This window comes from Hyaena hyaena, unplaced genomic scaffold, assembly GCF_003009895.1.
Source record: "Hyaena hyaena isolate Hyena2069 unplaced genomic scaffold, ASM300989v1 scaffold_521, whole genome shotgun sequence".
NCBI classification, from domain to species: Eukaryota; Metazoa; Chordata; class Mammalia; order Carnivora; family Hyaenidae; genus Hyaena; species Hyaena hyaena.
Genome location: NW_024081153.1, coordinates 561783 through 579528, shown reverse-complemented (window position 1 = coordinate 579528; position 17746 = coordinate 561783). Strand labels below are relative to the sequence as shown.

Here is a 17746-nt window from a genome sequence, read left to right as displayed (position 1 = left end):
TATAATCTGCAAATAGCATTCAAAAGTTTCCAAGAGAAATGTGGGATAGCTCTGACAGCTCATACTAGGACTGAGGTTCTAGGAGTTCAGTTTCTGTCATTTAAATGGTGCTGTGTCTGAGTTTCAGTTTGCTCATCTGGTGAATGGGAATCAGAAGCATCTGCCTTGCATGCTTAGCCTGGATGTGTCTTCTACCTCCACAGGTTATCAGAGCTTCTTTCTCGAGAGCTCCTGGGCTACCCCTGCTTATGATCAATGGTTCTTCTAGGGTATAATACTCAGTGTGCAAATATAAAGTGAGGGACTTGACATCAAGGCAAAGAACTGGATTTGACTGCAGTTTCAGAATAAGCCAACAGAGGGCATGGCTGCCTAAATTGCTAAACTTAGCTGCATCCTTTAACAGAGTTTTAGAACACGGAAAGCAATAGGCAGGCCCTGGCAGAGTAAGAACACATTTTGGTCAAGTATCCTATTCTGGGGGAAAACATGGCTGTGTGCAAGTTATGGAATCTTCTGGAAATAGCATCATATAAAAAATGTCTGAATGAACCAGCAAATATTTAGGATTAGAGAAAGAGGAAGAGACAGACTCTCCTTGACCACAAGAGCCCCTCCACTTTCCACCAGCCCTTTTTTCACTCTCCCCACAGTAAGTGTATTGGAGAAGTTGTCTTTGCATATGACCTCTGTAATTTTAACCTACACCATCTTCATGAACTACTCCATTCAGCAGCCATTCCCATCACCAGACCTAAACTCCTATGACCTACTTTCTGGCTTTCCCCCTGCTGCTGGGACCCACTTTTCCACTTCTTGGCTATTCTACTCACCCCTGTGGTTCAGTCCTGTGCCCACTTCCCACATGCATGTTCAGGGTCTAGATGACAACGTATATATTCTCATAGCTTTAAATGGCAACAAGATGCTGACAATTCCCAGTCTAGTCAGCTGTATCCACTTGCCAATTCACCATCTGCATTTAACAACTCAGAGGCTTATTATGATTAACACAAATTCAAACTCTTGATCCAACAACCATTTTCAATTAAGTTTCCCTCAGTCCTCCGCCGCCCCCCCCCCCCCCCCCCCCCCCCCCCCTTAGTAAGTGGCACCTCTGGCTACCTAATTAGAAATGTGCTAGGTGTAATATTGAAAATACTTGACTGCTGGCTGGTGATGACTGTCCAACTAGAAAGGATGGCCAGAATGCTAACCACACAGGTACTCACTCTCTGAATATCCACCTGATACATCCCTCTCTCACCTGCCACATGTAATCCACCACCAAATCCTCTCGATCCTACCTCCAAAGTACTTTTCAAATCTGTTTCCTTTTCACTTCTGTGGTGACCATCCTAATCAATTCATCATCACCAGCTGCCTCTTAACCATCATCCCCAATCATCCTCTTCCAATCTCTTGTATACAACAGCCAGTTATCTTTAACATAAAATGGATAATGGCACTCCCCTGCTTAAAACCTTACAGTGGTCTCTCTTTGTACTTGGAATAAAAGCCAGACTTCCTAATTATACACACAGAGGTCCTCCCTTAGAGGACCTGCTCCTCTAATCCCATTATCTCCTTCCATTCCATCCAACATTCCAGGTCTCTCTACCCAGAATCCCCACCCTTCCCCCACCCTACCAAAAAAACTCAGTTGGCCTGGTGTCCACTTAAATGTCGCTTTCTTTATACAAGCCTTCTTTACTACAGGAGCTTTAATTTCTCCTTTTTTCTTCTCCATAAGAATTTTTTCTTACAAATTGCAATAATACATATTTGTGTGACTGTTAACAGGACTTTTTCCCTCAGTCACAGGATTCATGAGAATAAGGACTGCTTCTCAGTATTAACATGCCTGGCACATAACAGTTGCTTCATGAGTGTATTTGTGGAATGAATGAATCCAAAACCTTCCTAAGGAATAGGGACTATGGGACTCAATTTTCTGAATTTCCACAGAACAGAGTGAGACTGATAGAGGTTACAAGGAGATTGGTTTTGGGTCCTGTTAAAGGGGGAAAAAAAAATAAGGCAGTTACAGAATGGAATGGCACAGCTTGTTAGGATATGAGCATCCCGCCAAAGCAAGCATTCAAACAGAGTCTCGAAATCTATCAATTTGGGATGTAGTAAAGGAGATTCCTATATTCAGTTGACCATGAAATATCCATCCATTATGAGGCTAAGGAAGAAAGTCAGTAAAATACTGTTTTTTTTCTTCTTCTTTTAAGTAGGCTCCATGCCCAACTTAAAGACTTGAAGTCATGACCTTGAACTCATGACTCTGAGATCAAGAGTTGGATGTTCTACCAAGGGAGATGGTCAGGCACCCCAAATACTGTTTTTTCTAAGGTATCTTCAAAAGCCAAGATTTGATGGCAACTTGCTCCTTTATTTGCTGATTTGTCTAATACATAACAGCAACACAACTAATGAATATAAACTGAGCATTTACTTTATGCTAAGTGTTCTCCTGAGTCCCTACAAAGGTAGGTACCACTATTATTTCTGTATTTGGGGCAGAGGAACTTGGAGCAGAGAGATGAAGTAACTTTCTCAAGGTCAGTTAAAGAGTGAAGGCTGGGTTCACTTCTATTTCATTTTACTCTAGAATCTTGTGCTCTTTAAAATTTTTAAAAATGTTTTTATTTATTTCTGAGAGAGTGAGAGATAGCATAAGCAGGGGAGTGTCAGAGAGAGAGGCGGATACAGAACCTGAAGCAGGCTCCAGGCTCTAAGCTAGCTGTTAGCACAGAGCCCAACGCAGGGCTCGAATCCATGAACCGTGAGATCATGACCTGAGCCGAAGTCGGACACTTAACCGACTGAGCCACCCAGGTGTCCCTAGAGTCTTGTGCTCTTAACTGTATGCAGCATGAGTGTATAGACCTGGTCTTGGACCCATACATCAGGCAATCTGACTCACAGTGCATATGATTAAGGCCACTCTAGATATGGTGTCAGGGAGGCAGAGGGGCAGAGAGATAGTTGAACAAGGCGTTGCAAATAGAGCAGATCATCTGGATGTGTGCTTGGCAACAGGTGAGAAATACCCTTGCCACCAGAGTACTCTAAGAAGAGAGCTTAGGGCGTGGGAGACATATTCCCATGGATATTCTAGAAGCACAGTTTTGTTTGTTTGTTTTTTTAACTTGAAAGACAATACCCTTTCAAGAGTCCATGAAATCAACCATATAAATTGTGAAACCAAAGTCACAGTTCTATTTGGGTAAAAATTAATTTTTTTTAAATCTAGCGAGAGAATATAAAACACCTCTAACAGCACCATCTTACAGGAAAAACTCACATCCCTCCAAATCTGAAGGCCTCTTGCTCAGCTGCCAATCCTGAAATAAAAAGGCCACTCCCGGCCACTGATAATATTAAATCCTAGGGAATTACCTAGGACCCCTGGGGCTGTTCAAGCTCCTATTTTGTAGGAGTGGAAGCCAAGAAGCTAGATGGGAAATGTGAAGGATTTTCACTGACAGCTTGGCCTTCTGTAGGAAGGCAAGGAGAGCATAAACTCATCACCCTCAGAATGACTTTAAAGGCCTAAGGCAGTCTTAGAGTTGATTGGTCTTCCCAGGGATTGACTTACAAAAGACCATAATCTGATCTTGGAAGGGTATGTATGTTCAGCTGCAGACAAGTCCAAGGAGATGTGGCCTGTGAGTGTTCAGCCCTGCCTCTGAAGTGCTCTTCCCCAGTCAACATCAGGGACCAAACAACATGGAGGTGAGACTGGGAAAGGTCCACTTACACTTTCTGAAGAAGAGGGAAGGCAAACAGACCAATGGGAAGTTTACTCATTTTTCTTAAAGTAAATCTTGAACTCCTGGGTACAAACTTCTGTGGTAGGTTCTGAGGATAGAGATGGGAGCATAGGAAACCAAGGAAGAGCAAATGTGTTCCCTCTCTCCAACAAACAGGCTTATAGTTGATGTGATCTAGTGTGGGGGACAGGTATGAACACATGGCTCCAAGTGGAGAGAAGAGAGGGGAAAGGCAGGGCTCCCGGGTTAGGCAATGAAGGCTTTGAGGTCCTCAGACAATAGGTATGAAAGTCTATACAATCTGAATATATGGTTCAAGAGCTGTGCTGTCTGGAGTCCTTAGACCTAGCTAGGGCCAGCTCCAACTCTTAAGAAGATCTCCAGCCTATAGTCTGGCTTTTTACATTACTCCCACCAGCAACCTTTCTTATCCCTCATCCCTGCGGACTGGAGATGTGACTGATGTCCTCCTTGCTTCCCACTCACTCTTCCAAACCATTCACCTGCTTCAAAACCTGTGGGTCCTTTAGGTTTTATGTTCCTCGTTATTGTTGCACATAGTGCTGCTGTATACATCTTGAGTGATCTTTTAAGATAGATAACCAGATATGGAACTGCTGGGTGATGGGTGTTCACAGAGTAAATAGCTCTTCTGAGGCTGCCAAGTGGTTGTAGCAGTGTTTCAACTCTTCCCAGGTTTAAAGAAAGTACTTTATTTCCTCACCTTCTCCAGTCTTGTCATGATCAAACATTTAATAAGTGCCTACCTGAGGAAAGAGAGACCACTGGTCTAAGAGGAGGTAATCCCTGTACTAGAGGAGGGGGAGACATGTGAAATGAAAGAGGAGGAAGTCACTCTACTGGAAGAGAGAGAGACTCTGGAAATGAAAGAGAAGAAAGACGTCACTCTACCTGAGAGAAAGGCTTGTGAAACAAAGAATGGGGAAGAAGCCCTATCCTCTGAGCCTAATGAGAAAACAGAGACCTTTGAATCAGTGGAAGAGGAAGAACCAGTAAGAATGTTTCCCCCTCCGACTGCCCTTGCCCCTCACAACGTGTTTCCCCCACCAAATGGATTTCCTCATCAAACTGTGTTTCCTCCTCCAACAGGGTTTCCTCTTCAATATTCATTTCTTTCTTAAATTTTATCTCCTCCTCAAACCCCTTTACAGTAAGAAGATATGATATGCTCTCTCATGCCGTGGCTTTCTATGGCTTTTAATAATTTAGGTTAAAAGCAAAACTAAATTCAGTCAGACATGTATTTTTTTATATTAGACTGATGTATATATATATTTTTAAAAATGATGTATGTTTAGTACTTTCTAATTGAGTAATAAAGCACAAATGTTTATTGCATGGGACCCTAGGATGAGTACTTTTCCTTAAAAATAGGTTGGGGGGGATTGTTTTAGAGAATTGAGAAACTGAAATATTTTCCAGATAAGTAGGACATCACAATGCACAAAAGCTTCAGCTCCTTGCTTAGAACTTTCCTGGGCTGCTGATACTGTAGAGGAATAAGATTAGCCTTTAGATTTGTTAGGACTCAAATCTTGTTCCTGTACAAAATACAAACTCAGGGCACTCACCTCCAACCTGGATCCTAAATCCATAGTGTGGATATGCTGAAAACTGACAGGAAGGTTGTCAAGTTAAGGTGATCCCTGAGAAAGCTAGAATCCTCAGAGGGGGCACAGAACAGAAGAACAAGAAAAACTCGCCTTTGGGCACCTAGAAGGGCTCAGTTGGTTAAGTGTCTGACTGTTGATCTCAGCTCAGGTCTTGCTCTCAAGGTTATGAGTTCAAACCTTGCACTGGGCTCCACGTTGGGCATGGAGCATACTTAAAAAATATATAAATATATAAAGACACAAAACTTGCCTTGTCCCATGCCCGGCATTTGGTGTAGCTTAATGAAGTAGAAAGCACATCTGCTTCAAGTTTTTATTTAGGATCTAATGACACTGGTTCCAGTGACATCAGAATATATTGATTTCAATGTATCTGTTTGAAAAATATGATTTGAACTGTCAAATGTTTTAAGTTTGGAATAAAATAAGGGGCAAAATGACTGCTAGTTACATCACTATCTAGTGGCATACACATCAGGTGTCATCTGGAAAACCATTCCATTTCTAGGGTTTTAGAGATGTTAGCATCTGCTAACTTAAAGCCTATGTTATTATAATGAAACTAATAAAATACCACTTATTTAACGCTTACTATTGGCCACCCACTGTTTTTATTAAACATTATACCTCATTTAATCCTCATGGCAACCTTGGAAGAAAGGAGCTATGATCCCTATGTAGAGAAAACTCAAGACTTAAGTGAGAGGACCCAAACACAACTTTTCTGACACCAAAGCCTACGTGTTCTACAGAACTTCCACTGGTCTTCATTTCAACTTTCAACCCTTTAGCTCTTTGTCCTTTACCTGGAGCTTACCACCCCCTTCCTGGTCACATCATGCCCTCCACAGATCAGCTGGTTACATATTAGGAACACATGGGAAGCATTAAACTCTCAAACTCCATGCCACATCCCAGACCAATTAAACTCATGTGGCAGACCCAGGAACCAGTATTGGAACCAGTATTTTATTGCACAACCAAGGTTAAGAACAGCTCACAAACCATTCCTTTAATTATACTCACATGTGCCTTTAGATGCCTGCCCTGCACCCTTTACCACACACCTTTCCCGTTCCCAACCCAATTCGTCTTTCTCCTCTAGTAGGACTTTTCTGGACCCAATTGGTGACTGTGATTAGCTCTTAATAAGTTCGTGTCTTTTATCTTGATCAGTATAGCTCAGCAACCCAGTCAATGTGAACAACACTTAGTAGGCATGCGCTCTAGGCCAGGCCCTGTGCTATAGGCATAGTCACTACTTTGGATAAATTCATGGTGGAGGAGGGGGTGGGGGGAATGTCCCCAGGCATTCCCTATTCTCCAACTTCCTGGTTTCTAAAGAAAGGACTTCACAAGATTTATAGAGAGGGGACGGAGGTGGGGGGCCATGGAAATCCCAGGCATTGAGAATACTGTGCTTTCTCTCTCTAAATAATGCACGGCTCCAGTGGGTCTCAGATGGGTCTCTGAACTAGCAGCAGTATCGCTGCAATAACCATCATCATTGCAAACTTCTTTTTCTTTTAAAGATTTTATTTTTAAGTAATCTCTACACTCAACGCAGGGCTTGAATTTACAAGCCCAAGATCAAGAGTCTCTTGCACTACCGACTGAGCCAGCCAGGTGGCTCTTCATTGCAAAATTTTTCATCTTCTTTTTCAGAGGTGACATCATCCCTATCTTCTCACTTCTACATTGTCAGCACAGAGCCTGATGCAGGGCTGGAACTCACAAACCATGAGATCATGACCTGAGCTGAAATTGAGAGTCAGATGCTTAACCCACTAAGCCACCCAGGCACCCCTGTTTTCTCTATATTAAGAAGTATGGCACCTCTTTCTCTCCTTCTCTTTCTATCTCTTTCTCTCTCCTAACCAGCAGTTGAACCCTCTTAATCAATTATTTTGTGTTCTGGAGAACATCCTCAAAGGGCTTCTCAAACTAACTTTGAAGACAGACCCTTAATGAATCTCCCTGGTTTCAGAATCTCTTCTCACACCTTCCATACCTGCTGTTGACTCTAAGCCTTTGTCTGTCTTTGTCACCACTCTTTTCATTCATGTATTCAACCAATATCTATGATGTATGTAATGTGCCAGACAGTGAGAATGCCGACACTTAAAAGCCTCGGATGGCTTTATTTACCCAGTTACCAGCAATGACGTCTCCCTGAACATTGGCAGTACATTTCCTCTGCCTGCTGGACATCTCCACCTGTACGACTCAAGCTAGAATGTTCTCTCCTCTCCCAGCAGACTCTTACCACATCCCCTAGTTTAGTTAGTAGTACCTCAATCCACCCATTCTGCTACACTCTCAAATAATTGTAAAATATCTTACAGGGCCCAGAACAAGCCTCACAAGTTCCTTAAGTGATACGAGTCCCTGATATGCTCTTTTTATCTTCTGTGTTCTCAAAGAAAGACATATAAATATATATATATATATTTTCTAGCAGAGAGTCTGGGTTATCTGGTTTTGTTCAAAAAAGGTTTTCTGGTCATTTTACAGACAAAAGAGCTTAACCAGGCAAACTATTAGACTACTAAAGCAAATATAATTGACTCCTCATAGCCATGTCAATCTCCACTGACCAATCTATGATTGATAATAGGAAATCATCAGACTTAAAGGGCAGAAATATCTACCTCCTTATTAAACTCAGAGATAGCAACTTATACTGTGGGGAGAAGCTTCTGGAAGTATTGGTCATCTCTTCTACTCTTTCCCCTTCTCCATCCTGCAGTCTTGCTGACCCAGACCTTAATCTTCCCTGTGCAATCAGCAGTTGCTGACTGCTTTGCATGCTACACCGACAGTAAGTCTTTTCCACATCATCAGACACAATTACTTGACCTTCCCTACTACTCTGCCAATGGGCTGGCTCACCTGATGATAAAAATAGTTACTTAGTGCCAAGTCAGCTGTAATAACTATATGGCTGGTACTACATGCACATTGTTTTAATTAAGGCAAAAATGCTATGTAACTGCAAGGCATTTGATGCAGGACCTAAGAATTTTCTGGGTTTTCTGTCTAATGCCTTTGGCAGCACATATGTTCCATACCCATAACTGTGTAGATTAGAACTGTAAAAATCCCAAAGGATTCTATTAAGCTTTTAATAGCACATATTAGAAAATAACACTACCAACTAGTGATTAATGCAAGAGCACATTTTAAAACCAAATGTCAGTTTCTTAAAGTACAGAAATAGGAAAAATAAGAAACTCCTTCAAAGGTGTGTTAATAGGGGCAATTTGGCAGAGTGAAGTGTTAATTCTGCATGGGAGAGCTTGAGTTCATTTTCATTTAAGGCACTTTTACAGTTAATGTTACATTTTTACACTGTGTCTTCTCATTTCTTTGTGAAGAAGGCGGAGCTGAACAAATTATGTCAGTGTATGAAAATATCAGTAATACCAGGTTTTGCTAAGGGAGACATTTTTTGGTCTTGACATAGTTATTATTTCAAATAACTTCCTTTTAAAATTCTGCGAGACAAACGGTCCCCAGTCTGAGACGGAGGAGTTGCACTTGTAGGCCTCTAGGGGTCAGCATAACTCGAAGGAAGAGCAGGAATGTGCAGGCTCTGACCATGACTGAGGAGGGTAGAGGGAGGAATGTGACATGACAGCCTAACTTCCACTGAAAGTGAGGACACAGAGTGGAGGGCAAGCTCACTCAACCGCCAGTTCACATAGTGTTTTGTTTTTTTTTTAATTTTTTAATGTTTATTTATTTTTGAGACAGAGAGAGACAGAGCATGAACAGGGAAGAGGCAGAGAGAAAGGGGAGACACAGAATTCGAAGCAGGCTCTAGGCTCTAGGCTCCGAGCTGTCAGCACAGAGCCCAACATGGGGCTCGAACTCACAAACCGTGAGATCATGACCTGAGCCAAAGTCAGACGTTTAACCAACTGAGCCACCCAGGTGCCACCTCATATATTGTTTTGATTTGTGTTCAGTAGAAACTCAGGGACCCAAATTACTGAGTAATATGTTGCCTATCACATAAACTCCCTTTGAACCATTGACAATATTTTTTAAAAATGTTTATATTTTGAGAGAGGGAGAGGGAGCACAAGCACGTAGGGGCAGAGAGAGAGAGAACCCCAAGCGGGCTCTGCGCTGTCAGAGCTCAATGTGGGGCTCGAAATCACGAACTGTGAGATCATGACCCAAGCCAATGTTTTGTTTTTTTTTTAAATTTTTTAAAATGTTTTATTTATTTCTGAGAGACAAGGAGGCAGTGTGAGCAGGGGAGGGTCAGAGAGAGAGGGAGACACAGAATCCTAAGCAGGCTCCAGGCTCTGAGCTAGCTGTTAGCACAGAGCCTGACACAGGGCTTGAACCCATAAACCGTGAGATCATGATCTGAGCTAAAGTCAGATGCTTAACCGACTGAGCCACCCAGGTGCCCTGACCAGAGCCAATGTTAAGAGTTGGATGCTTAACTGACTGAGCCACCCAGGCTCCCCTACTGACAGTATTTTGATGATTACCTTCCTACCTGCTGCAAGTGATTTACTTTTGTAACATCTGTTTTGGCCCTTTGGATTTAGACCACTGAGATGGGGGAGTTAGCACCACAAATTTGTTCTCCTCAGTATAATGGCTTTCCAATTTGAAACAATAATAATAATAATTATTATTTTAAAGATTTTATTTAAGTAATCTCTAAACCCAATGTGGGGATTGAATTTACAATCTGGAGATCAAGAGTTGCATGCTCTACTGACTGAGTGAGTCAGGAGCCCCTGAAATTATTATTTAAGAAAAAAAATTTTTTTTAATGTTTATTTTTGAGAGAGAGATAGAGTGCGAGTGGCAGAAGGACAGAGAGAGAGAGACAGAGGAAGTCACAGAATCGAAAGCAGGCTCCAGGCTCTGAGCTGTCAGCACAGAGCCCACTGTGGGGCTCAAACCCATGAACTGTGAGATCATGACCTGAGCCAAAGTCAGACACTTAACTGACTGAGCTACCCAGGTGCCCCTGAAATTATTATTTTAAGGCTAGAATGATCTGAGGTGCTGGCTAGACCTCTCTCTAAGGTACTAAATGGTGGTATTCTTTTCATCTATGAACCGCTCAATATTACCTGCGGAAGTGTGGTGATTATAATCATACATTTTGGGGGAAACACATTAGCAAAACTCATTGCAGTATCCTGCAACTCAGTGCACCATATCAATCTCAGAGACATGTGAGGTGCTGAAATAGAAGGAGAGGTAATTAACAGCAAACCTCTTTTTTACTTCCTGGTATATTTCCTTGTGCATCTGGACCCGGCTCTGAGGGACCACAGCTGATAAATAATTGTCTGCCTTAGTTGATGACAACCATGCAGTGGGAATGTAACAGTGCTGGCGATCATTTATGCTAAGGGAAAAAAGAGCACTGTATTTTTTCTTTCCTTTAAAAGGAGTGGAAGAAACAGTGCTTGGGCAGTTCGGCAACAGTTTTTGGGCATAAGAAAAGAAATAATTTCCTATGCCTCACAAACTTTGATTTACAAAAGAACGCTGGAAGTTAAAAGCCTTGTTGATTTATCATGTGAAGCAAAGAGTAATTTTTCTCCCCTTGTTATGCTTTCATATAATCATGCTCACTGCCTGTATGGGTGGCATTAAAGAATTTCTGAATAAAAATAATAATTTCTTGCTTTCAACCTTCATAATTCACATCAGCCAGCACCCTGCTGGGCGGTGATGCCTACTGCCAGTGACGCTCAATCTTTTTTGCACGCCACTTATCTGCCTTGCGCAGCTGCGTGCTCCATTGATCGCAATACCTGCAGGATAATGCGCCCGTAGGCGTTCTTCAGCAGATTAACCACATCTGCGTGAGACAGCCCATCCAAAGGTTGCCCATTAATGCTGACAATCCGATCTCCAACCTGGAAGTACAAAAGTGGTAGAAAATCACTATCATTAAGAAAAATTAAATTTGAGAAGAATGCTTAAAATTCTTTGTAAGTCATATTTCCCATTTGTGGCTATTGTGAAGAGTCTGTGTTTCTCCTGTGTATGCATGTTCCAGAAACATGAGGAATTTTTATGGCTTTCCCCAAATACAGACCAATCAGGGAAACAAGAAGGGGGCCAGATTCGATTATAAGAAGGCACGGCAGGCCACTTTTGTATTTTGGTGATGGTGGTGTTGTATACATCTGCTCACCAGTAATAGTGGGGTGTACAAATTAACTGTTCAATAAAGCTCTAATGAGGAAGCCAGATATTTTCTCCTTTATTTTTCTACCTACGTTAAGATGAAGAGGCAATGAGGGAAAAATCATAAGAACATTAATTCTGGTTGAAGGACAATTCTCAGGTCAAATCTCTCTTGGGTGAAAATTAATTTGGGGTGGAATGAAGTGCCAAGAATGGCATGGGCGGCTTTGCAAATGAGCTGCAATTTCTTCTTTCATCAAGAAGCTTTGATACAAATAATAATATTTTTATATGCCCAGGGGCTTAATGAATTTTAGGTGTAAACTTTCTCCAATGCATTTTGCCTCCCGTGTGGGTCTCTGTTGGAATTCCCACTTTAAACAAAGTGCCCACGGCTGCACCCTCATGTCCCACCACATGCTGTTAGCACTTCTGTTTACCTTAAGCTTCTGTGTACGTGCAGCCACACCACTGGCCTGAATCATGGCAATAAATATTGGGATATCTCCTAAGGGACTTCCTTTCCCTCCAGCAATACTGATTCCAAGGGCATCGCTGAGCTCCTAAAAAAGAAGGAAAACACCGTGCTCCTATATTTAATAAAGAACCCACGACCTGGTTGTCCCCAGAGAGCTGTTGCAAAAGATCTCTCCCTGACGCAGGAGGCCAGGGAAACACAGCGGTTAAGTGCAGTGCTTTGGAGTCCGGAAGCCCTGTGTTTCAGGTCTAGCACTTAATTAGTTCGGGGGAGGGATCTCAGTGCAGTTCCTCAACCTCTTAGAGCGTCCGTCTTTGTATGTTGGTCTGAGGATTAAATGAGATGATATAGTGCAGTCTTGGCCTACAGAAAAGGCTCAATAAAAGGCAACAGTAGGAGTATAAACAACAAAAAAATACAAAACAACCCTATGTTACTGCTCAGTTTAGTGGCCAATTTTGATGCAGACTTGGCAAGTACGCTCTCATATGGTGTTTACGATTAAACTGCCACACATATCATGCTCTTCTGGGTGTGAACAAACACTTGGCTCCCAAAGAGCCTCATGGCTGCATTGCGACAAAGGATCTGAGAGGACAGCCCGCTGCAAGGACAGCCGAGTTTGCGGAGAGAAGTAAGGCGTGACTGAAAGCGCTCGCTGGGATTCCTGGGTGAGGCAGCCTGGTTCACTGCACCCTGGTGAAGGGATCCTGGCTTTAGTCCAGCGCTTCCCCACGTTTGCCACACAGGGTTACTATTTTATTTATTTATTTATTTACTTCTTTATTTATCTATCTATTCATTCATTCATTTATTCATTCATTCAAGTTTTTTGTTTCTTTGTTTTTGTTTTTATTTTTGAGACAGAGAGAGACAGAGCATGAGAGGGGGAGGGGCAGAGAGAGAGGGAGACACAGAATCTGAAATAGCCTCCAGGCTCTGAGCTGTCAGCCCAGAGCTCAACGCAAGGCTTGAACCCACGAACTGGGAGATCATGACCCGAGCCGAAGCCGGACGCTCAACCGACTGAGCCACCCAGGTGCCCCAGAGTTACTAGTTTAAATATCACTCAGAGAATGAATGAGGAGTTCCAGTTTCAGCACAGTGGCGTTGCACAGCCGTGGCTTCCCTCTACCCCTGAGTACAGGGGGACAGCTCTATCAAACATGGAAACAACTACCTGAGGCTTCTGAAAAGTCAAGAAACTCAAACAAATTGTGGTGGAGGGCCAAAGCCTGGAGAATAAGCAATAGCGGTGGATTTATCAGTTGTTTTCCTGGCAGCTTGGTCCTGAGGGCCAGCCCCAGTCAAGGAACTAGAAAGGTGGAGTTGCTCTCGGATGTTAACGCCCATCTTACCCCATCCTGCCTCTTCTGGCCGCCAGAGCTAGAGCAACCAGGCGAGGGAGCGCCTCGCGTTGGAGAATAAAGGAAGAAAACTAGAGTAGAGAGAGCCTGAAAAGGGGATCTAACCCTGTAAGAGGGATCACATAGACTTCTCAGGCTCCATTTTAAGCTTCACATGCACAGGGCAGACCGACGCGGAACCGAATTGGGGTGTGAACCACCGCTCACAAAAGGTGAGACAGAACTTGTGGTCTGAACCGGAATGAGTTGATCGCCTGCTAAAGCATAAATATGAATACGCTTCACAGTCCACACAGCGTAACATTCATGAGATCCAGGGTAAAATCCTAAATTACTCAGTCTGCAAAGAACTATTTTTTTTTTAATGTTTTTATTTATTTCTAGGAGAGAGAGAGAGAGACAGCGTGAGCAGCGGAGGGTCAGAGAGAGAGGGAGTCACAGACTGAAACCGGCTCCAGGCTCTGAGCTGGCAGTCAGCACAGAGCCCGACGCGGGGCTCGAACCCACCAACCGCGAGATCATGACCTAAGCGAAAGTCGGACGCTTAACCGACTAAGCCACCCAGGCGCCCCCAAAGAACCATTTTCTATGTGACCAATTTCTCTAAGTGCTTTAAAATATATAGGACAGTTGAAAGTAAAAATTAGAACATTGTTTGGTGGGGTTCTCAATTTACGTAAATGTAAACACATGACGTCTATGGCACAGATGTTAGTGGTGTGGCTGTGGTAAAGGGACCTATATGGTAGCAAGGCTTCTGCAGTTTTAATTGATCATTTAAAAATATATACCGCTTAGTGTGCTTCAATTTTACCTTATAAAGTTGGAAAGAGGGAAAAGAACAAAATGACGACAAAAACTATGTATGAAAGAATCTTATTCAAAATTTTTTTTATTTTGAGAGAGGGCATACATGAGCAGGTGTGTGAGTGGGAGGGGGGCAGAGAGTGAGAGAGAGAGAGAGAGAGAGAGAGAGAGAGAGAGAGAATCTCAAGCAGGCTCTACACTGTCAGTGCAAAGCCTGATTCGACGGGGTGCTCAATTTCACGAACTTTGAGATCATGACCTGAGCTAAGATCAAGAGTCTGATGCTTATCCGACTGAACCACCCAAGTGCCCAAGAGAACTTTAAGAACTCATGTCACATGGGCACCTGGGTGGTTCAGTCAGGTTAGCGTCGGACTCTTGATCTAGGCTCAGGTCATGATCTCCTGGTTCATGATATTCAGCCCCATGTTGGGCTCTGTGCTGACAACATAGAGCCTGCTTGGGACACTTTCTCTCTGCCACTCCCCTGCATGTACGCGCGCGCTCTCTCTCAAAATAAATAAATAAACTTAAAAAAAAACAACCTCATGTCACATTAAGTGTGAGGAATTATTTTTTATTATTAATAATATTACTAATGCTGCCATGTCATGCCTATAAAAGAAGAATGGCAACGCTGACCTCTCCAGTCACGGGTAATTTATACTCTGCCAGCACATTTGTGTCTAGCTTTTATTTTCTGAATGCATCAACAGTAATGCCCTGCATGCAAAATGGCAAGATGCGTTTCATCACGAGGTTTCTGCTTGGCCCCTGTGTGGGAGAATGCAGTTGGTAGGAGCAGGCCGTTTTATAAAAGCCTGTAAAAAGAAGTGGCTGAAATGACTAAGGAACCATAAAATGATATTTTATAAATCTTGGAATGAGGAGAAATTTATGGAATAAGTTGGCTTTGTTTGAATCTATCATAATGCTTCCTTAATTTATCCATAAGTATGTACATGTTGGTAGATTTAACGTTCCCCTCATAGGAACATCTGAGTTGCCACTCTGGCGGAAAGATACTAGGAACAAAAAAGCAGAGTTGCCTAAAGTCATCGTCACTAATAATGGATGCCACTTCCTGGACATTTATGATGCACTGGGTATGATGCCAGGTACTCCGTTTGCATTACCGGATTTAATCCACACAAGGTTTACTTTGTGAGGTTTTATCATCCCCAGTTTACAGATGGGAAAACTTGAAGTCAGTAACTTGCGAAAGGTTACAGAGCTAATAAACGGTAGGAATGCCTTCAAACACTGCTATGACTGACTCCAGGGACTAAGGCTGACTCCAGGGGACTAAGCCATGCTGGGTATCTCTTCACTGCAGTTGAACCATGGTTATGGCAACGTCATACTTTTTTTTTTTTTTAACTACTTCTTGAATCCCAAATTTAATATTCACAGAGAGAGAGAGAGAAAGAGAGGGAGAGAGGGAACGTGCATGTGAGTAGAGGAGGGGCAGAGAGACAGATAGGGAGAATCCTAAGCAGCCTCATGCCCAGTGTGAGCCTAATGTGAAGTTTGATCTCACGGCCATGAGATCATGACCTGAGCTGAAATCAAGAGTTGGACGCTTAACCGACTGAGCCACCCAGGTGCTCCCAAATTTAATGTTTAAAAGTGATCAAAATGGGGGCGCCTGGGTGGTTTAGTCGGTTAAGCGTCCGACTTTTGCTTAGGTCATAATCTCGCGGTTCGTGGGTTTGAGCCTGGCGTCAGGCTCTGTGCTGACTGCCAGCTCAGAGCCTGGAGCCTATTTCAGAGTCTGTATCTCCCTCTCTCTCTGACCCTCCCCTGCTCACACTGTCTCTCTCTCTCCTAGAAATAAATAAAAAAATATTAAAAAAAATAATTAAAAGTGATCCAAATGAAAGTACTTTTCAATATTCTGGATATCACATAGGAATTTGAACATCAAAGTATGACAATTTTATGAACTTAAATACATATTATACAATCTTTTTGGTCATGGAGTTTAGTAATATGTACAAAAGCCTTTAAATAACAAGTATGGCTTTTGACTCAACAATTTCATATCTATAGGTTCCTGCCTAGCCTATAGAGCATGTGACTCTTGATCTTGGGGTTGTAAGTTCTAAGCCCACGTTGGGTTAGAGATTACTTAAAAAATTAAAAAAAAAACATTTTTTTTTTTAAAGCAAACAAATAAAAACCAATTTCATTTCTAGGAACAAATCCTGAAGAAATCACTCATGATATGGACAAAAAAGGAATATAAAGATGTTGCTATAAAGGAAGAAAAGTTGAGAAATGTGCTAATTGTTTAGTAGGAGGAAGGTGAAGAAGAAAATTATAGCACATTATATGATGGAATACTATACAACCAATAGAAATCATACTGTACGTCGTCAAAAAATAGTGGCATGACTAAAAGTTCATGCTTGAAAGTGAAAAAGACAACGGGGCACCTGGGTGGCTCAGTCGGTTAAGCATCTAACTCTTGATTTCAGCTTGGGTCATGATCTCACAGTGGTGGGACTGAGCTCCACACTGGGCTCAATGCTGGTTGTGGAGTCTGCTTAAAATTGTCTCTCTGCCCGCCCCTGCTGGCTCGAAAACTCTCAAAAAATAGAAAACAAAAGTGAAAAAGACAAGACTCAAGAGTGTGTCCATATGACACCATTATTTGTGGTTGTTGTTTCATAAAACTTAAACACATGCACAAAACCTAGTGGATGGGATGTACCCAAAGATTCACAGTGGTCACTGTGTGGCTTCACTGATTTTTCTAAGTCTATTTATGATGTATAGACCTTTTAATGACTTCAATGAAACTGAGAAGAGCACACTAACAATCCAACAAATTGTAATAAGGAGAAAATACACAATTTATACAAATACAACAAGGATCAGAAAAATAGCAAAATTATTGACATACCCTGATTATTTCAACGGTCCTTGGTCCTGTATCTGCGCCTATAAATAAAAAAGCAACACAATTAACTTTCTAAAATCAAGAGATAACATAGTTAGTATTTCATATTATCCCACAAAAATGGTATTTTCTAGGTCTTTCAAGAGAGAATACTGGGGCAAACAGCATTACATACGTTCCCCAAATCCAAAATGGGAACCATTGATTAGGACTACTTTGAAGAAGCCCTCTGTTTCAGATGGACATGGTCATAATCATTTGGTCTGACAAAAAGCTGATGGACTGTACCAGCGGCAGCCTGGAATATGGTGAATAAATGGCTTGGGGGGTGAGCTATTTGTGTTTTAAATTTTTTTACCTTAATCAAAGATAACCCTCTATTCAAGGGAAGACTTAAAAAGACCCCCTGCTCTGCTCTACCTGCAATGCATATGCACGTTTAACTTTCCTCAAGTGATCTGTAATTTGAAAAATTTCTCTTTGGAAATGGTTTTACTTTATGAAGTACTTTTCTTTCTTCCTTTCTTTCCTTTCTTTTCTCTCCTTTCTTTTCTTTTCTTTTCTTTTCTTTTCTCTCTCTCTCTCCCCCCCCC

At 42.2% G+C, this 17746-nt stretch overlaps 1 protein-coding gene across 1 annotated transcript in view; it reads right to left on the bottom strand.

Annotated features, from left to right (window-relative positions):
• The window catches only part of PATJ (PATJ crumbs cell polarity complex component), a 358255-nt gene that overhangs the window by 11468 nt on the left and 329041 nt on the right, over positions 1-17746 (bottom strand). The window contains exons 39-41 of the mRNA XM_039255282.1: positions 17157-17194; positions 12037-12159; positions 11218-11322 (exon numbers count right to left, since the gene is read on the bottom strand). Coding sequence (XP_039111213.1) covers positions 11218-11322; positions 12037-12159; positions 17157-17194 — 266 coding nt within the window. The remainder of the gene's footprint in view (positions 1-11217; positions 11323-12036; positions 12160-17156; positions 17195-17746) is intronic.